The sequence below is a fragment of the Osmia lignaria genome, chromosome 15, assembly GCF_051020975.1.
Source record: "Osmia lignaria lignaria isolate PbOS001 chromosome 15, iyOsmLign1, whole genome shotgun sequence".
Classification (NCBI taxonomy): Eukaryota; Metazoa; Arthropoda; class Insecta; order Hymenoptera; family Megachilidae; genus Osmia; species Osmia lignaria.
This window is the reverse complement of record NC_135046.1, coordinates 12,320,717-12,340,921: the sequence shown is the minus strand read 5'-3', so window position 1 is coordinate 12,340,921 and position 20,205 is coordinate 12,320,717. Positions and strand designations below refer to the sequence as shown.

General features: G+C 41.0%; 3 protein-coding genes across 7 annotated transcripts in view; 2 read left to right on the top strand and 1 right to left on the bottom strand.

Moving 5' to 3' along the window:
- Window positions 1-155: 155 nt before the first annotated feature.
- On the top strand, window positions 156-5,270 carry LOC117608352 (tetratricopeptide repeat protein 39B). Of its 2 annotated transcripts, none has more exons than XM_034333365.2 (11): window positions 156-389; window positions 1,495-1,541; window positions 1,611-1,639; window positions 1,702-1,882; window positions 1,958-2,090; window positions 2,313-2,445; window positions 2,535-2,634; window positions 2,709-2,774; window positions 2,836-3,557; window positions 3,662-3,895; window positions 3,969-5,270. In XM_034333365.2, exons 2-11 carry the CDS (start codon window positions 1,518-1,520, stop codon window positions 4,069-4,071), a joined length of 1,725 nt encoding a protein of 574 aa, XP_034189256.2. In that variant the 5' UTR covers window positions 156-389; window positions 1,495-1,517; the 3' UTR covers window positions 4,072-5,270. The 2 variants fall into 2 exon arrangements, with proteins under 2 accessions (XP_034189256.2, XP_034189255.2); XM_034333364.2 differs by having other exon boundaries at window positions 1,457-1,541.
- Window positions 5,271-8,262: 2,992 nt separating this feature from the next.
- Window positions 8,263-13,341, top strand: Ipo9 (Importin 9). 3 transcript variants are annotated; one of them, XM_034333486.2, is made up of 13 exons: window positions 8,263-8,408; window positions 8,745-9,115; window positions 9,177-9,410; window positions 9,471-9,840; window positions 9,922-10,166; window positions 10,236-10,482; window positions 10,566-10,885; window positions 10,951-11,170; window positions 11,244-11,515; window positions 11,606-12,014; window positions 12,145-12,293; window positions 12,381-12,450; window positions 12,542-13,340. In XM_034333486.2, exons 2-13 carry the CDS (start codon window positions 8,783-8,785, stop codon window positions 12,754-12,756), a joined length of 3,084 nt encoding a protein of 1,027 aa, XP_034189377.1. In that variant the 5' UTR covers window positions 8,263-8,408; window positions 8,745-8,782; the 3' UTR covers window positions 12,757-13,340. The 3 variants fall into 3 exon arrangements, with proteins under 3 accessions (XP_034189377.1, XP_034189378.1, XP_034189376.1); XM_034333485.2 differs by having other exon boundaries at window positions 8,270-8,672; window positions 12,542-13,341; XM_034333487.2 differs by lacking the exons at window positions 12,381-12,450; window positions 12,542-13,340 and having other exon boundaries at window positions 8,269-8,672; window positions 12,113-12,287.
- Slip1 (SLo interacting protein 1) overlaps window positions 12,083-20,205 on the bottom strand; it is a 25,269-nt gene continuing 17,146 nt past the window's right edge. The window contains exons 2-7 of one of the 2 annotated variants that reach the window (XM_034333488.2): window positions 16,254-16,610; window positions 16,008-16,178; window positions 15,502-15,600; window positions 15,368-15,403; window positions 13,753-15,294; window positions 12,083-13,694 (exon numbers count right to left, since the gene is read on the bottom strand). In XM_034333488.2, the coding sequence (XP_034189379.2) occupies window positions 13,350-13,694; window positions 13,753-15,294; window positions 15,368-15,403; window positions 15,502-15,600; window positions 16,008-16,178; window positions 16,254-16,610 (2,550 nt within the window). In that variant the 3' untranslated portion in view covers window positions 12,083-13,349. The remainder of the gene's footprint in view (window positions 13,695-13,752; window positions 15,295-15,367; window positions 15,404-15,501; window positions 15,601-16,007; window positions 16,179-16,253; window positions 16,611-20,205) is intronic. The other variant, XM_076692500.1, reaches the window with a different exon arrangement.

Here is a 20,205-nt window from a genome sequence, read left to right as displayed (position 1 = left end):
CGAACTCTGCCAAACCCGCAGAGAGCTCACACGGACACGTGGGACAACGCGCTTGTGTTAGACGAAACAACTGCGGTAGGGGAGTCACTGGGACGTCGTGGGACGTCGTGGAGAGGGTAAAGATTTGTCCCACGTCCCACGGTTCTGGCATCACTGGCGTCAGCAAGCGTCAGTCGGACGCGCGCCCATACACCGTTCTCTTCACGATCATGTATTTCAACAAATCTTGCAAATCTTAAACGAAAATGTAAAATTATCTATAATCTGTACCATTTTAACGTACCGTGTATTAAAATCAGGTTATATTGCTCAGAAATGTGCATTGACAGACGCTAGTTTCTCTGTTTTTTAGTGAACTATTTTTATTGCCATTTGATGTTTAATAAATGGTAAGTCAGACGTATGTAATCATTTGTAACGGTTCAGAATAGATTTTAGGTGATTTTATTCTGTTATATTTCAAGTTCCGTTTGTTGAACGAGTTGAACTTTCTTGTCAGCATAATTTTGTTATGAATTAGCGAGAGATCTTTATAGGCCTGTCGTACCATCGTGTTAATTCAATTATACTTTCTTTGTAACACTCTACTTTCGATTGCTTCCGGTTTCTTTCCACTGTTTGATTGTTATTTTATGATTTTCTTTTTTCAATTAAATACACATTTAATCATTTTAACAGCATTATTTGTATTTACCTTCTTACATACTTGATCCATTTCTCTTTTTGTACTGTACAATATTTAATTATTTCTCGTTTAAATTGCTAATTAACTATAATTAATAAATATTACAACGAATTTTCGGAAAAAGAGACATATTGTGTAACATATGTATAATTTTTTATTTTTATTGTGTTATCTCTTTTGTTTTTGCATGTGTTTTAGAAACACAATTAATTTTGAAGAGGTTGTAATTCAAAAACTACAGAATTCAATAACAAGTTTCATACAGCTTGTGATAAATGAGCTACTTCAATACTACAGTTGTTGAAAATTCTTAGACTTTATTAATGGCATTTTCTAAAAAAATTTGTAATTCTTTTGTTAGAAGAAGTGCACTTGACATTATCATATGACATTATCAGTAGGTGATTAGCTGTGGAGTTGCTGAGCAATAACTTAAATTGTTAAATTTGGTTTTGTATCAATTGTAACAAATAAAATATATTGAAAACATAAGTATAAACTAAATACTTTTATTGTTAAATATTAATAAAAAAAGGAATGCATTGTACTTTATCGTGCATTGCATTATTTTATAGTAAATCTGCGAATTGTAGTTTTATTGAGAAACTAGAAAAGCAATGACCTAAAATTAAATGAGTACACTTGAGAAATCTGACTGAAAGAATAACTTTCTCCTCTAATAATTAATCTTTTTTGGTGCATAAAAGGATCAACTTAATAAATATGTATATGATTCTTATTAAACATAACTATGTTATTTCTTATGTGTAGATCAATACATTGGATAACATACTGTTTTACTTTTCAAGCATATTTTAGATATTAATTCAAAATGTCAGACATCGAAGAAGACGAGGTATGTACATTACTTTAATGCTTATTGTATTGTCATTGTTTTAACAAAATTGTAATTTTAATATTTTAGTTTCAAGATGCTCAAGAATCCATTTCACAGTAAGTATTTTATACATGTACATACGTATGTATTATATAAATTAATTGTATCTTGTTTCCAGGCCTACTTCCATGGATTTAGATACAGCAATAATGGAAGCAAAGAAAGCTATACACTATTTTTTTAATAATGATTTTGAAGAAGCACGAAAAATTATGGAACCCTGGGCAAGCAGTAGCATATATCACTCTTTAGGAACAAGTGTATTTGCATTCCTTGAGGCTATTTTTACATTTGAACAAGTATTAAATTGCAATATATTGTGATATTTGGAAAAATATATTGTTCAATAATACATTGTAACATGTATTACTTAGAAACAGATTGAGAAGGCAGCTGGAGCTGTAAAGCAATGCATGAGCGTATGCTTAAAACATCGTAAACATGCAACATTAACAGAGAATATAGGCAAAATGGTCAAGAAGACTAATTATGATACTTATACAATTGGTAATTATATTTAAATATACGTACATGGTAGCGTATACATATGTACAGCATGTTTTGTCAAATTATTTGCATTGCTTTTTGCCAATCCTGCATTATGAAATGATGAAAAGCACTTGAAATTATCGGTAGAATTTTAACATTGAATGAACGGCATAACATACTATACTAACGGCATTAATAAGTATTAATCATCTAGAGAATGATAGAGAATTAATATTACAGAGGAAGTGCATGCGGAACTATGTTATGCCGAATCACTTCTTTTAAAATCGATGCTCACGTTTGTGGAGGACGAGACATTGGTCAGTTTTGTCAAGGCTGGATTGAAAATTCGTACCTGCTTTCTGTCGTATAAGTAAACAAATATATCATATCGCAATTTATCTATTCCATTTTACATAGCAGTATAAAACAATGTTTCATACACGTATTCTTTTCTTTTAGAGAATGTTTAACAATTTTAAATAGTCGTAAATGGGAAAATGAGATTCATAAAATACATTTCGAGAGTGGTGTCCGTACGGGAATTGGTGCATTTAATTTGGTATATATCATTGTTTTTATTACATAAAATTCTTCCTGTAACACGATTCAATGATAATTTTTATGATTGTGTAGATGATCTCATTGTTACCAGCAAAAATTATCAAACTTCTAGAATTTATTGGATTTTCCGGTGATAAAGTAAGTTTCTCCATAGGTACAGAGATATTTTATATTGATTTAATAACATTTTTGTCAACAGGAATATGGTTTATCAGAATTAGAAGCAGGATATAAAGAAAGAAGGGGTTTACGGCACGTATTGTGCGCGATGATTCTTTTAGCTTACAATTTAATAGCATCTTTCGTTTTAAGTCATACGGATGGTGATTTGGACTTGTGCGAAAAAGTATTAGAAGAAGAATTAAATCTCTACCCAAATGGTGTATGGTTCTTATTTTTTAAAGGCAGATTAGAACTAACAAGAGGGAATTTTGAGAATGCCTTAGAATGGTATACCAAGTCTTGGAAAAGTCAAGACGTATGGCCTCAGTTTCATCATATTTGTTTTTGGGAATTAATGTGGGCACATTGTGGGCTACAACAATGGAAGCAAGCTGCAACATTCGCCGGTACTTTGGCCAATGAATCAAATTGGTCGCGTACTATTTACTTATATCAAAAAGCTGCGATTCTTATAATGCAGAATCCACCGACGAAAAGCGAAGAGAAAGAAACGATAGATACTTTAATGATGAAAGTACCTACGTACAAGCAACGTATCGCTGGCAAGTCATTACCCATGGAAAAATTTGTTATAAAAAAGGCTGAACGTTATTTTGCCCAAAAGAAAAATCTAGTCCTTCCTGTATTTGAACTTATGTATATGTGGAATTTATTCCGCATGATTGGCAAACGGCAAGATTTAATGTTAAATATATTTAAAATAATAGAAGACGCTGAAAAAGAATTGAAAAAGGCGACGTAAGTGATTTCAGTTTCACCTTTTTATTTCCAACCTGATGTTTACATCTACATAAGTACATATCAATTAAACGCTATTAAATTGCCTTTTAAATATTCAACAGAAAAACGGAATATCATGCCGACAACGAAGCACTTATCTTGCTTTTAAAAGGTGCTTGTTTACGGCAAATGAAGCATTCTTTGTTGGCCGAAGATTGTTTAAAACGAATTTTCGAACTGGATAAATCGATTAGAGAAGATACCTATTTACTTCCTTATGCAACGGTCGAATTAGCTTTGGTAGTACAAGATCGAGGAAACATGCAACTTGCTATTGGATTTCTAGAGGATGCCAAGTAACCGATTTTTATTTTCATTTTTTCATTTTACATTTTAATCGGTAACTAATTTATTTATTTTTGTTTACAGAAAGAACTTTACCGGTTATATGTTAGAATCTAGATTACATTTCAAAATTCATTCCGATTTAATGCGATTAACAGGAAAGAAGTCAGAAGATGTACTAGTATAATGAAATTTGGAAATTATGATTTCTGTAAAAAAAAAACTTGTTACTGCCAATAGTATCGCTATTGCAGCTTGAAGCACAGTTTTATTAACAACTTGTTCTCATGTAACAAACTGTTGCATACTTTCTAATCTGTTTTTCTTTTTTTTTTGGAAATTATGCATTTTGTTGACATCAACTTTTCCATGTTACAGAATGTAATGTAAACATTTTAACTGATTTTTACCTGAGAACCAGTATCTTATTTTTAGTATTTGTTAACTATAATATACATATACTTAGTTGCACTTGTCATAGCTAGTTAACAAGGTTTAGACAAAGGTTAAGGAATTAAATTATTTAATTTAAATTATTTTTGTTATGAAAAAATTAATAGATCTTTATGGGTAGGTAAAATACCAATATAATTGGTATTAGTAAAACTATCAGTGTCGTTTGCGTGTATATATGCATATATACCGGTTAATACACGTTGTACGAACGATGTTTAATAAATTATAAACTAAATAGTACATACAAGTAAGAGACTAAGGGAAAATAACAAGCTGGTTTACGGTTGTTTGAATTTCTCATAGTGGAAGTTGATTTGTGATTTTGATAATTTATTTGACGCTTTAAATGTTGACGAATACATTCTTATTTTTTAAAAATTCATTACTTAAATCATTAATAAATGTCCTACTCGAACGCGGAATTTATACTCGCGTGTTCATGCATGTAATGTATTTGTGAATTTTTTTTATTCTTTTACGTCACCTTACTAGTTACGTGTTGTCGCTCGTATGTATGTATATTAATTATGTTACTGCCATGTCAGAGCTTGTGTATTTTCCGTGTAAGTACATGGTTATATACGCATTAATGAGATAAATATACGGCGTGTAGTATTCTATTTCTATCTTATACGGGGTGGACCAGTAATTATTAATACCTAAATTATTTTCGGGGCTATAAAAGATGTAGAAAACAAGTTGTTGGAGAAAAGTCTGAAAAGAAGAGGTCATTGCACACTGACAATGATATACTTTTACCACTTAGGACTTAGGAGATGGAAAGATCATTTTGTTCTTTAGCTGAATTACTATTATCAATCTATTACTAACAATAGATATTTAATATCAAATTATTTACAATTATTAAAAATGATATAATCTCCATATTGTATACCGATATGTATCAACATTGTATTATACCATTATTGTAATATTGTAATACTGTAATTATATAATTAGTCAAATATAGTAATAATATTTTGTACTATATTCAAATTATTACTGTTAAAATAATAATTACATACATATGCTGTTAAATGTATCATATTTATTTAGTGAAATTGTTTGTCACAATAATAACGTCATCTATCATAAATAACTAATTACAGATACAAAAAGACTGGGCATGCCTTTGTTACAGCCGGAAAGAATAATAAAATATGATTATTTTTAATTTTTCTTAGTGTATTTCGTTTGTAAATCGTTTGTGCTTGATTATGAGTCTATTTTTAACGTTTGTGACAAATTAATTCTTTTGTAATTAGCAATTTTATTTCAATCATGATGTGAGCCGAAACTTTTTAGTAATCTTTTATAATAAACAGATTTTGTGATAACTGTAATTGATTGGAAATCGTTTGTGATTTACAAATATATCATTTTTATTGTTTGTGAGTGACTAATTTCTTAATTATTTATAAGTTTGTTTTATAATAAATAACTGTAGTGCGCACGCGCTACAGATCCGGTCGTACCCATCACTACCTCGAACAAGTGAGTTACACGATTTGTTCGTTTTTTGTTCTTATATTTCGCTAGATCCGGTCAAACCCATCACTATTCCGAACAAGTGAGTTTCACGATTTGTTCGTTTTCCGTTCTTATATTTCGCTATTTGCTTCGGGGTCCTTGACACCCCGGTGGCATTATATCGGTATGCAGCGTTACCTGTACCTCGGGGTCTCAGATACCCCGAATGCCATAGTGTCAGTAAGCAAAGAGTGTCATCAGCGCTTAGGAGTCCCTGGCACCCCAAATACCAAAATGTCGGTATACAAACAGTGTCACCGGTGCATCGGGGTTCCTGACACCCCAAGAAGATGTCATGTCGGTATCCAGAGATAGTTGCCGGTGCTTCGGGGTTCCTGACACCCCAAGATGATGTCATTTCGGTATGCAGAGATAGTCAATGATACTTCGGGGTCCTTGGCACCCCGGATGCTATATTATTGGTATGCAAAGATAGTAACCGGCGTTTCGGGGTCCTTGGCACCCCGGGTGCTATATTATTGGTATGCAAAGATAGTAACCGGCGTTTCGGGGTCCTTAATACCCCAATATGATATTAGGTCGGTACGCACAGGGTGTCATTAGCGCAGAGGGGTCCGTAACACCCCAGGATAATACCAGGTCCGTATGAAGAGGCCACAAACAGTATAATTTTTTTCCAGAGTTTATTTAATTTACTTCATTTATTTTTTTTTACTGATTAAATAAGCTCATCGAAGGGGAATAACATTTATGATTGTATCCCTCTTCTGGGTCTCAGCCGAGGACCCCATTTATTTTATTTTTTCCAGTTATTTATATAATTTTATCTCTCATTATAGGTCAAGGCCATCTCAGTATCCCATACATCCTTGCATCCTTCCATCCCAGCATTCCTTACATTCCTGCAACCCTTAAATACCCTTTTTTTTTTTTTTTTTTTTTTTTTTTTTTTTTTTTTTTTTAACGTGGTGGAAATCTTCAGAAAGACACCTTCAGCCCCCCTGGGGAGGGGCCGGAGGTAGTGTGGGATTTTTACCCACTAAAACCACCACGGTGGCCTGCACTGGGGCGTTAGGGAGGGTCCTTTGACGCTCCGCTATGTGCCAAACTCCGCCGACATCGAGGGCCACGCCCGATGCCGGCACTCCTCGGGCCGCGTGCAGTGGAGACCGGGGCCCCAGCCCCGGACCCCTACGGAATTGCTTTACATCACTCGTTTCGTTACATCTCTGCATCCCTTACATCCCTGCATTCTTTTCATCCCTACATTCTTTTCATCCCTACATTCCTTACATCTCTTCATCCCTTAAATCCCTACATTCTTATCATCCCTACATTCTTTCCATCCCTACATTCTATTCATCCCTACACTCTTTTCATCCCTACATTCTTTTCATACCTACATTCCTTACATCTCTGCATCCCTTATAATAAATATATTATAAAGACTGCTTCGAGTAAAGGTAAGTAAAGGCAAGTTGGGTTAGGTTTTTCGAAATTTTCGCGAAATTCTCGAAAAAATAGCGCCCCCTAGCGACAAAAATTTGAACTAAAATTTCGATGTCGAATCAGCGCCATCTGGATTTGGAAAAAGAAACTAAAGCTTGCTCAATTTTTGGCCCTCTGACGGCAAAAATGTGAACTAAAATTTCGATGTCGAATCAGCGCCATCTGGTTTTGGAAAAAGGAACTAAACCATGCTCACTTTCTGGCCCTCTGGCGGCAAAAAAGTGAACTAAAATTTCGACGTCGAATCAGCGCCCTCTGGTGGCGAAAAGAGGAACTAAATTTGTTTAAAATCGCAGCCCTTATAGCCACAAAAATTTCAACTCAATTTCAGGGAGGTACTGATATGTATGGAATGCAGGAATATAAGTGATACAAGGATGTAAAGGATACAGGCATGTAAGGGATGCAGGGATGTAAGGGATGTTAGGGTGTAAAGAATGCAGGAATGTGAGGAATGCAGAGATGTAAGGGATGTAGAGGTGTGAGGAATGCAGGGCTGTAAGGGATGAAGAGATGTAACGAACGTCGGGATGTTAGGAATGTAGGGATGTAAGGAATGTAGGGATGAAAAGAATGTAGGGATGGAAATAATGTAGGGTTGAAAAGAATGTAGGGATGAAGAGAATGCAGGGATGTGAGGATTGCAGAGATGTAAGGGATGTAGATGTGTGAGGAATGCAGGGATGTAAGGGATGAAGAGATGTAAGAAATATCGGGATGTAAGGGATAAAGATGTAAGGAATGTCGGGTTATAAGGGATGAAGCGGTGTAAGGAATGTAGGGATGAAAAGAATGCAGAGATGTCAGGAATACTTCATGTAGGTGCCTTTATCAGTGAGAAGACATCCCGAAAACCAAGGCATACCTAGTCTTGTTGAAAACTATAGTCAAAAATAAAAAATTGAAAAAATGTGATTTTGGCGCCATCCATGATTGAATGTTAAAACTTCAGTTCTATAAGGTGATAGCATGGTTTCTACACACATATCAAAATGAAACTTGACGATTAGCAATAGCAAGTGTAGCTCGTTGATATAAAAGAATTTCAGATCAAATAAGATTGCATGGGTAAGGTTACTTAATATTAAAAAGCGTTCAATCACGTTCAATTATTACATGATGTTTGGGGAATGATCTAACCTATTTTATCAATCGCTGAACCGGCTTTATGAGATTATAAAACATAAAAACTATAATTAACTATGCGCTATCCTAGTTTATTTTTTATTTAATGTGATATAAAATTGCATTAAATTGTTTGTTGCAAATTATTGCTTGTATAAAAATTAGTGATTAAGGATAATTAATTTGTACCATCTAAACGATGTTCAGGTAAATAATTGTTGTATAGTTAAAGATAGAAATATAAACTATGCATGATAGAAATATTTGTATTTTTAAAAGTTAAAGAATAAAGCAACAAAGATCAACACAGCAGCGCAATGGCGTTAGACGTTCAGGGTTCTCTTAAAGAAGCCTTATACGAAACATTAACTGGGATATTGTCTCCTCATCGAGGAACTCGTCAAGCAGCTGAGCAAAGGATTCAAGCATTAGAAGTTACAGAAGAATTTGGTATACATTTAACAGAATTTGTAGTAGATCCCAATGGACACTTACCTATCAGACAGTTGGCATCTGTATTGTTGAAGCAATACGTGGAAACACACTGGTCTTCTGTGGCTGAGAAATTTCGTCCTCCTGAAATAAAGCATGCAACAAAGGAAAAAATCAAAGAATTACTGCCACTAGGTCTTCGCGAATCTATTAGCAAGGTAATTCGTTTAAAATCGGGTACACGTATGGATTATTAATTGTTAAAATTGCTTGATACAGGTGCGCGCAGCAGTAGCTTACGCGATATCAGCAATCGCGCATTGGGATTGGCCTGAAAATTGGCCAGGTTTGTTTGATATACTTGTCAGTTGCTTAAGCGGAGAAAGCGAGTATGCCGTTCACGGAGCAATGAGAGTTTTAACCGAATTTACATCTGATCTTACCGACAATCAATTACCTAACGTGGGACCAGTAATTCTTCAAGAAATGTACAGAATATTTCAAAGCGAAAACGTAAGTTAAAGTCAACGAATGTTTTCGCTGGTAATAAAAACATAATTTCATGTATTGCAGCAATATTCAATTAGAACTCGCGGTCGTGCGGTTGAAATATTCACGACGATTACGACATTGGTCGCGAATACAGGAGTATATCAAAAAGGATTCACGGAACAATACCTGCAACCAGTTATTCCAATGTTTTGTCAGAAATTTGTGCAATGTTTGCGAGTGCCCGACGGTCCAACCAGCGACAGCGGGCTTAAGGCCGATGTGATCAAAGCTATAAATTGTCTTGTCACTAAATTACCCAAATACGTATCAAGCTTTTTGCCTGAGATGTTACCGCCTGTTTGGGAAACTTTAACGCAAAGCGCGAAAATTTACCAGGAAGGATCTGTAAACGGAGATGGAGATACGAATAATAAAGAGGTTGATTCGGACGGTAAGTTTTCTTACATACATGTAGATATTTGGCTTGGATAAATTGAAAGTTGTTTCTAATGCTCCCGTTATTTCTAACTAGGTGAAGTGATCAACTTCAGTAACTTGATTATCGCGATATTCGAGTTTGTTCATTCCATCCTAGATCGTAAACGTTTTTCAAATCTATTGGATAATTTAATGCAAGAATTAATGTATTATTTAGTAATCTTTATGCAAATAACTGACGATCAAATTGAATTATGGACGACAAGTCCGAATCAGTTCGTCGAAGAAGACGATGTATTCGCTTACAACGTTCGCATTTCCGCGCAAGAACTGTTAACGGTAGGTGAAGATTAAACAGGAAATCGATAGGGATTATATCAGAATTTGATTGTTTTTTTTCGTGTACAGGCGCTTGTAAATTACTCCGAGGAGAAGGCGGTGAACGCGCTTTGCGAAGTTGTAACTCGCCACATCGAAGCAACGAATAGATTACGAAGCGAGAATAACGAAACGTGGTGGAAACTAAAAGAATCTTCTATTTTAGCGTTAAGTAAAATAAAAGATACTACCGTTGAAAAACAACAGGCTGGAATGCTTCAATTCGATGTCGTTAGATTTTTAGACACAATCGTCTTGGCTACTCTAAAAGATTCAGGTAACAAAACGTTTCTCTAAATTTTTTCATTCCTTTTTCTTTCTTATATCACCTTTTTGCACGTATATCCGCGTAATTTACAGAAGCACCGTCACTACTTCTTGGTCGTTGTTTGTGCGTTGGTGGTAAATATGCCGATATAATGCCGCCAGAAATGAGTTCGCGTTTCCTGGAGGCGACAGTGAATGGTTTGCAAGAAAATCAACCTGCATGCATACGTATAAGTGCGGTAAAAGCTATTTATTGGTTTTGCAAAGCATCGACGTTGGAAAGCAACAACACGCTAGGCAATATTATACGATCTCATTTGCCGAATATATTTCAAGGACTTTTTAATTTGGCCAATCAACCGTCTACAGAAATTTTGACATTGGTCATGGAAACTTTACAAGTGTTGATTGTGGTAATATTCATCAAACTCCATCGATTTAGACACGCTTTAGTGTGTATACATATTACTCTTTTCAGCTGGACAAAGCATTCACCGCTTCGGTGGAGAACAAAGTTTGTCCATTAACTATCGCGGTGTTCCTAAAATTCTATAGCGATCCAGTAATTTTAGATCTCTGCCAAGATATATTCAAAAGTTTGTCCCAGAATTCCGAGTGTATAGGACCGTTGCAGACTCGTTTGATACCCACGTTAACCAGCATGATGGCAGTAACACCTATGGATAAATCAAAAGACGGTAAAGTTTCTTGTATTATTGTTAAATAATTCGAAGCAGAATTTAGAGAGAATATTATTTCGTTCCTCGACAGAGAAATGTCGAAACGTAGCTTTGGACGTTTTGCAAGTGTTGGTACAGTACTCACCGAGACCGTTGAGCAGCGCGTTGGTTGAAACAGCATTTCCGGCCGCGTGTCATTGTATTTTGAATTCAGACGACAACGAAACGCTGCAAAGCGGCGGTGAAGTGATACGTACTTACCTGTCGGTAGCTGCTCGACAGGTGATGGTGCATCGTGACACCGATGGGCAAACAGGTTTACAATACGTACTTCAAATAGTCGGTCAGCTGTTGAATCCACAGGTAAGTGGTATATTTTGTTCGTTGGTATTTCTCGACGAGGACGATCGGTTCGCGTTACTTAACTTGATACGAATAACGGGGGTGTCGTAGTCGAGCGAGTTTACGGCTACTTTTGTGGGACGACTGGTGACGACGTTGATTAGGAAAGCGGGTAACACGCTGGGCGAGAATCTCGATCTATTACTAAAGGCTGTCTTGAGTAAAATGCAACGGGTCGAAACGTTGACCGTGGTACAAAGCTTGCTCATGATATACGCTCATCTGATAAACACCGAGTTTGACGCAGTGTTAAATTTTTTGTCAACCGTACCGGGCCCAACAGGACAAAGCGCGCTCGCTTTCGTACTCTCCGAATGGGTGAGCAGACAACACTTATTCTTCGGTAGATACGACCGAAAAGTGGCTACGATCGCGCTCTGTAAGATATTAGAGTACGGCGTTACTCACGGTGACAGTCGATTGAACGAAATTACCGTCAAAGGAGATCAGATATTCTCAGGTTAGTAAAAATTTCTCGCTTGGTATCGTCCCGATGCTTGTAAGGAAAATATGAAAATATCCGCAACGTGTATCTATAAAATATTTATTCGGAAACAGCAAGTGTCTAACTAAAATTCGAGAATACACAGGAAACGAAGAAGGCGTGAGGACTAGGAGTAAAACCGAATCACAGCCTTATCAGTGGACCACGGTACCGGTTCTGGCTAAGATATTTAAGCTGATAATCAACGAATTGTCCAACGACATTGAAGCAGTCGCTGCGAATCAAGAGACGGACGTTAGTAAACATTCTCTGTTATTCCGTTTGAATTACAGAAGAAAGATTACAAAGAAATGAAAGACGATCGTTTCTTTAAATACGCAGGAATCCGACGACGACGAAGAAGGCGACGGTGATAACGCTTACTTAGATCCGGGTTACGAGACTATGCTACGTAAGTGAGAACAATCATTTTACGTTCTCGGATGCTCTTAATTTTGTAACGATTCGAAAAATATTAAAATGTTTTTTACATTGGCGATCAGTGTTGGAAGAAGCTGCAAACGAAGCGGAGGAAGACGAAGAGGATCCAGAGTTGTTGCAAGATAGCATATATCACTTGAACCTTAGTCAATATTTACGAGATTTTCTGTTAAATTTTTCCACCCATCATTGTTTTCCGGCATACGTTCAGCATCTAAACATTCCAGAGCGGAAAGTTTTGAGCAGTTTAAATATCAACGTATCGTTCATGCAATGAATACATAGATAGATTACTAGATAGGGTAAATCGATGAAAAAATTTGAATAATAAAATATGCATTTCTTTACATGGTACGTCTCTGTGTGTTTGTTTCCAAAAATCGAACGATTTTACTTTTTTACGTCAGAGATATTGCACCGTTGCCTCCTTATCGTCGAGTAATCGATCGTGCGAAGGTCCGTTTTCGCGCGTTACACCAAATTCCCGACGATTATTATTTTCGTGTAATACCCATCGTTACATTTATTTTACATATCTACAAAAGCGTACTCGTTTTCTATTCTTTGTCCACAATAAAGTTTCAGCTCGTGTAAAATAATCTACCCTTATACATATATGTATACATATCGTAATGCGAGAAATATTTACAATCGTTATTAATATCGATTTCGCTTTGCCCCGTTCAAATTACCGCTCGTAGCCTGAGTGGTAACAGTAGTATAAGAAGAAGAAGAAGATCGTGTACTCGTGAAGGGGGAAAAAAGGAGTGTAGAACGGTGGCAATCGATCGAAGATGATCGCAAGGTACTTGGATAGGAAGCGAAAACGTAAGAAAGGAAAGGAGAAGGCGCGATTTTTGGATAAACAACTCAAACCGTCGTCACCGAAAGAAGACCCATCAGTTTCCCTCCGGTTCCTGGACCTGCTGTCCCGCCGACTCTGTTTCCATGGACCAACATCTCTTGAACGGTAGTAAAATCGTCTAGAGCGTTTTTCTTGCGAGCCATTTTTTTGTGACTAAGCTCTAGGATATTTAACGGTTTCTTCGCGAGTTTCTCGTCCCCGTGTTCGCAGATTAGTAATTCGTTGGTTTGTTGGAGCTGTAACTGTTGCTGTTGCTGGTGCTGAAGCATCAGTTCCTGTTGCCTCTGCTTGCGTTCGCGAGCTCGTTCCAGTTGCCTTTTGCGCTCTTCCTTCGTCCAATATCTGCCGACCTGAAAGAGATGAGTATTAGCTGTGTTCAACGACGCGAGATCGAAATCCATATAATACCTTCGCTTCCGACATGGTGTCGTCCTCCGTGCTGTGACCAGCTCTCTCCTCGGATATCTTAATCGCTCTGTTCCTGAGAATACGATTTCTGACCGGTCTTCTCGCGATGTATCTCGTACCGTCCGCTCTCCGCTTCACCTTCCATTCCATCTGTACGTCGTTGTCTTTACCCTCGGGCGGTACCCATGGACTCGAAGCGCACACTTGTTGACTTCCGATAAACTGGTAACGCGTCAAATTTGGCGCCTGAAAGTTACCGTGAGATTTGGATTTTTTCGCGGTACCACCGCTGTCCCTGAGACCAACGATGGTCGAATTCCTCCGATCGAGCGCGCGTTTGAACAGTTGCTGTTGCAAGAGCATCGTCTGTTGAAGATTTGCCATGTTCGTGTACATGGTATCTGCGGGTAAGGTGGTTGTGGTGGTGGTGGTGGCAGTGGTTGTCGCATTCGTCGGATCGGCTCCTCCTCTATCTCTGTAATGATGGGAGGTCGAGCCTCTTCTGGTCGACTGACTCTTGATCTGTTTGTTCGCGGATGCGAGACAGGTACAAGCCAGTCTCTGTTGCTGTTGTTGCGCCGTTGGCGTTTTCGGCGTGCAAAGGACCAGGGTGCTTTTGTGATGATCCCTTTCGCCTCGTTGTAGCTCCAGCGTCAGCGGATTACTGTTGCACGATTCACCGGTGTTGTACGCGCTCGAGCTGTCCTTTTCCTCCCCGGAGCTGTTGCTTTTCGAGGAACAGTACCATCTGCCGGTTTGCGGAACGATCGTAAGACCGATGGTAGGCGGATTCGTTGCCGAGATGGTGGTCGCTGGCGAGGTATTTGCGCTGGTGGTGGTGGTGGTGGCGGTAGAGATGATAACGGTGGTAGTAACGGTCATGGTGGCGGTGGCGGTCGAGGCTGGTAGCGTGGTCGAGATGGTCGCGGAGTGATTCGGTTGCGGCCAGTGACGATGCTCGTAGGGGGAGGAGTAGATCGGTTCGCTGTCCGATTCTGGAATCGTTTCGTAGATGTGTTCCGTTTCGCTCCAGACGTGATTCGAGTAAGCCTCGGCTAATTTCACCGAACCTGTTCCGGCACAGTTTAACGGTTGTTGACCCGCACGCAGACACAATCCCTCCATCTTTTTCGAACAATCCTTGAGCGCTTCCGGTATCCATTGTTTGCGATCGTGATCGGTCTGTCGCGCCGGGGACGAAGCGTTTCTTCCTGATTTTTGCGAGTTTTGCGAGTTTTGCGAGGAACAAGTCGACGAGGAGGAGGTAGCGGTTGTGATCGTGGTGGCAGTGGGGGTGGGATTGGCGGTGGCGCAGCTGACGATCGCAGAGAACTGGTGTTGATGAGGTTGTTGCAGGGTGTGAGAGGGAACGGGTGGCGGCGCCTTCAACGTGGAAACATCCTCTTCGGTTTCTTTGGTTCGTTCCTCGGTTTGTTGTTGTTGCTGTTGTTGTTGTTGTTGTTGTTGTTGTTGCCGGATCAACTGTTCGATCAAACTGTTCTGGTAGGAGGGTAGATGATCCGGCGAGAGAGACGGCGAGCCCTGAACAGGATGAAGAGTTTAGAGGGAATCGGGGGAGCAGTGGTAGCAATCGTAGGTCGAAGAAGAGACTCACCCGACGATAAGCGCGCCTGTCATCGTACTCGTCGTCCTAAAAAGAGATTTGAAGAAAAGCGTTATTTAGGCAGTGAGAAACTATCGCGGCGCTCTTCCCCCGAACCGCTCGAAAGCTCGGGAAAAAAGGTTTACCTGATAGAGGCATCGACTGACGAGAATGGTTACCGCATTCTTCGTCTCGGCAAATAGGTTCTCCGTCTGCTCTTTGTTCGCCACGTCCTTTCCGTTCACCTGAAACGAGAACGACGAAGCTTACCGACTACCGACACGCTCCAAGCAGAAAGTCTCGGTCCGCAGGCGAAATCCGGCGCGTAGTCACCACGCTCGTTTTTTCATCCGATTTCCCTCGAGTCGACGACCACTTTGTCCGCAATTACGATCCGCCTAACGAGATTAGAAGGGTAGCAGGTTGAAAGGATATCGCGAGGAATTCGTTCGTTGCAGCCTGCGTTAACGGAACGCGGATGGTTCTCGTTCTCGTTCTCATTCTCGTTGCTCGCTAATCGAATCAACCGCTTCGCCTCCTCGTCGTGGCAGTCGTCGACGAGAAGAAGAAGAAGGAAACCGCGGCTACTCTTCAAACTTTATACGATAATCCGCGAAGGAAAGCGTTCAAAGCCGACTCGAACTCAACTTACCCTCAAGATTTGGTCGCCCTCTCGCAATCGACCGTCTCGCGCTGCCACGCTTTCAGGAACGATCTCGGAGATGTAAACTTCTGTATCGGCATCCTCGCTGCCTGAACCCGAACTATAGCACACGGTCAGTCCTAATTTCTCGGCGCTTCCGATTTTTCGCAACGTTACTTCCTGCGAAACAGATATGTTTCTTCTCTTTCATTTTTCACCTCTCGTCGTTAAAAAGTGGAAAATAGCCCCGCGTACCTCGAAGTCAATGTCGTGCGCGAGAAACTGTTCGAACGGATCGTTCTGTTGTTCGTCTACGCCGAGAGAAACCGGCAACAGCTCCTCCTCCTCTTCGGCCTCCTCGAGGAGACCGGCCCAATCGGTCTGCACCGCGGTCGATACCAGAGTCGGGCAAACGTTGATCGCGTGCTCCTTTTTGCTCGAATCGATCCCTTTTTCCTCGTTTCCCTCGCTCTTCTCGTGCTCCTTCCAAACGGTTCGTTGTCCCTGAATCGGTTGACGACGAAGCACCTCGACGATGATCGGTTCCTGGGCCGATTGAAAGCAACGCACCGCATCCTCGTGACTAGAGTTTGACACGTCCTGTCCGTTTACCTGCGAAACCAAAGAGCGTTGCATCAATGTTATTCGCTTCAAAGGAAACGGGGACAGCCGACGAGTAATTAAAGGGAAATCATGAAAAACGGCAATCTGGTCAGGGATCGAGTTTTATTTATGCGGCGCAACTGTCAATAGAGCCGAGGTCAATTGGCCGAGTGCAAGCAGAACCGTGGAACAAGTGTTCTTCTCTGTGAAAAAAAAAGAAGAAGCGACATTTATATGCAGCTACTCGGCGCAGTGAACGGTTTTTTGATGGTTCCATTACCGTTCTAGGACGAATTTTCTGTACGATCCATTAATGGAGTTACGGATATTCGTGTCGTTCTTTCTTTCTTTGGTTCGGTAACGAGAGTCGTTGCGTTATTTACGGTTTTAAACGGCGACCGTTTTTTACGAGACCCAGAGAGCTCCCCTAAGGAGCTACTCGTCACGGTTTCTCGCCAAACTTTGTCTCAATTTTTCCTCCCCTTCCAATCTTCATCTCCTTCAGCACCAATTACGAACACAAAATGGAAGAGGAATAGGAATAGGAGAAAGTGCTTTCGAATGACGCTAGCAAACTCGTCGCGGACGCAAGCAGTAATTAAAGAACGTTCTATCGATAGCGCGTCAGTCACCATCAGTCACCATCAGTCACCAGTTTATAGAAAGTCGCGTTATTCGCGTCGCTCAACTAACGAACGCACCGCGATACCAGTGTCTTTCTTTGCGAAAGACCGGAGAAATTAACGAGACGAAGCTTCTCTTTCCTTTTTATTCGGTATAAATGAACGGACGCACGCGTTATCCCGTCAGCGACCTCCTCATCCCTGATCCTGCTGTTTTCCTTTTCCCAAAGGGAACTTTTGAGGGTCACTAGACAACGCTACTTCCTACTTCCAGACAAAAACTCGAAGAACTTGGATTTATCCGGTCGTCCAATAAAAACTGATTAACGCTATAAATTTGCAAAGGCTCGGTTCAGACACGCGCGGATTTAGTTGGCGCGTGGCTCTACGCGTACACGGAATGAAAAAGGATCGTTTGACTCTGCGCGTGGTTTGCGGCAAAGACGAGGAGCAAAAGTAAAAGAGAAAAGGGAAAAGGGACGAGGCGGTGGGCGAGATGGTAAAGGGTGAGAGAAAGTAAAGAGGGCAAAGGTAAAGGAATAAAGGAAGAAGGAAAAGGAGAAGGAGAAGGAAGGGGTGTAGGGTGGTAGGGCAGAGGGTTGGGGTCGTAGCGATGGAGGAGAAGGGGCGAACGAGCAGGCATTTCTGTCGGCAAAGCGTAGATTGCGAGGCGAATGGCGAGGAAAGCTGCTGCCGAGGGAGAAGGAATCGCGTTGAAGGAAGAAAAAAGCGAGCCGTCAAGCTGTCGCTCGCGTTCCGTAAACACGGAAGTCTGAAGTGCTCCGGCTTTGAACACCGACGACTCCCGAACGACGACGACGACGACGGTGACGGAGAACGTTCCCGTGGCTACGATCGTGATATAGACGAAAATCGTCTTCCAACGTTTCATCTTTTCGATTTTCAGCACGAATGTTGGAATACAGCTAAATAAATGAAATCGGACGAAAAACGTTGAAACTTTTACTCGGCCAGAGAAACCTTCGATCGCGGTCAACGCAGCGAAAAAGTTGCTGTCGCGGTTTTCGAGACGAGCGAAACCCGGACGCGCTTTTGAGAACGAAATGGAACGAAATGAAAGGGAATGGTAGGGGATGAAAGGGGATGGAGTGGTCGTGGAACGGAAGCAGTGGCGTGACGCGATAATCGCGATGGGACAGCTCCGACAGCCGTCAGATCGGACACGGACAGAGACGGATGGGAGGCAATTTAAAATCGCGCTTCGGTCTTATCTCGTGCCACGGTCACCACCCTCTCGCTGCCACCGATCTCTTTGTGCCTCTTTCTCGCTTTTCCACCTTCTTTCCACCTTGTCCATCCTCGACAAGAGAATGAAAATGAACAAACTTGAAAATTTTTTCATTTCTGTCAAACATCCCGGTAGACGCGCGAGTCTAGGACGAAGGTATTCGGAAATTTACGCGTTCAAACACGCTCGTTGCTTTCTCCAGGGAACGAAGCGGAAATCGTCGAGTCCGCGTTTACGGCGACGCGACGCGACGTCGCGTCGTGACGCGCGGAAATGTCGGTCGAGGAAAAAGGAACCGGATTCGCGCGGGATTTCTAGTTTACCCAGCATAACGACCGTCGCGTCATCCTATGTAAACTCGAGCTTCGCCTCGTCTCGTTCGCCTTTCGCCCACGCCCATGCCACGCCGCGCCACGTCAGGAATCGTACCTCGTTCGTTCTCGAGTACGTGTTCGACTCGACTCGATCGCGAGCTAGACTCCGATAGAAGCATCTCCGAGTTAGATAACAGCCGTTCATCTTTCTTTTCTCGTACATCCATCTGTCCGTCGAATACTCCTTCGTTTCCCGTCTGCCAATTAAAAAACGTAGCATCGAACCTTTTTTGACCCTTCGAGAAATGCTTCGATTCGGAAATTTTGCAACTACATATAGTTTATCTATACCCAGAGAAAAGGAAGGTATCGCGAGCCGGAGTCAACGAACGGATTAAAGATCATCCGCGTTACCGTCCCGTCCCGTCCCACCGCACAACGTTCCGCTATTTCCGCGTACGGCTTTTCTTTCCATCCGTTGTTTTTTTGCAACGGTAGGCGCTTATTAGCGCGACGCGGTGCATGGATCGATGGATCGATTCTTCGAACGGAAAGATGACGATAAATCCGCTGATACCGACGAGAGAAGAGACGGTAGGGGCGCGTGAAGGGTAGGCGAGGAAGGTTCTGATGAAAATAGCTGTGCGCGCAGCGAAAGACGAGTGAGAAAATTGAACGAACAGAGAAAATGTGCTCGTACAGGTTGAGAAGCATGGAAACATCGACGGATCACGCTCGTCTATACTTACGCGAGCTCGGCTCTAGCTTCGGATTAACGGGGAAACTACCTCCCGTTCGCGTTCGGGAAAGAAAAGGAAAAAGAATTTAATTTCCGTTTGTTCTTCTTCCTTTCTGCGCGGCAAGTAATAAGCGGCAGAGCATAGGTCTTTCCCCGTTTTGTCAGCACGATCCAAGTGGCTCTTCTCCGAAACGACTCGTCCCGTCTCGTCCCGTTTATCCACGGCCTTAACTTTTCATCGCATTACCCCGCAAACTGTATCGTTCACCCTTGACCGCATCATATGGAAATTTACATCTCGATTCGTTATCGGATTTTCTCGATCCCTCGGTGAGCTGCGACCGTAATTCGATCGGATAGGTTGCGCGTCGATCAAAATTCGGAGGGTAGCTGTGAAAAAAGGATCGTCATAAGATTCTCATTCGATTGCGATTGCGATCGTTCCTCCCTCTACTCGATGTTCTCCTTTCTTTTCTTGTTAGCCGGCGACGAGGTCACAGACGAGGAGGTTTAATTCGCGAGGAACGGACAGCGGAGATGGACGCGCGAACGTGAGCGAAATGGATAACAGGGCAAAGAAACGAGGAACGAACGAGCAACCGGTCCAGTGGCAAAACGCCAGCCGACGTTGTCGCGTCTTCTATACATCCCCTTCGAACGAAACTACTTTCTCATCCGT

What these genes read in the sequence shown, in the direction of transcription:
- LOC117608352 (XM_034333365.2), top strand. Translation starts at nt 1,518, where the DNA reads ATGTCAGACATCGAAGAAGACGAG. An exon ending in CTATTTTTACATTTGAACAA is followed by an intron (nt 1,883 to 1,957) that starts GTATTAAATTGC and finishes TGTATTACTTAG; the next exon opens with AAACAGATTGAGAAGGCAGC. An exon ending in AAAGAATTGAAAAAGGCGAC is followed by an intron (nt 3,558 to 3,661) that starts GTAAGTGATTTC and finishes AATATTCAACAG; the next exon opens with AAAAACGGAATATCATGCCG.
- Ipo9 (XM_034333485.2), top strand. Translation starts at nt 8,783, where the DNA reads ATGGCGTTAGACGTTCAGGGTTCTCTTAAAGAAGCCTTATACGAAACA. An exon ending in TTCGCGAATCTATTAGCAAG is followed by an intron (nt 9,116 to 9,176) that starts GTAATTCGTTTA and finishes TGCTTGATACAG; the next exon opens with GTGCGCGCAGCAGTAGCTTA. An exon ending in CTGCGAATCAAGAGACGGAC is followed by an intron (nt 12,294 to 12,380) that starts GTTAGTAAACAT and finishes TTAAATACGCAG; the next exon opens with GAATCCGACGACGACGAAGA.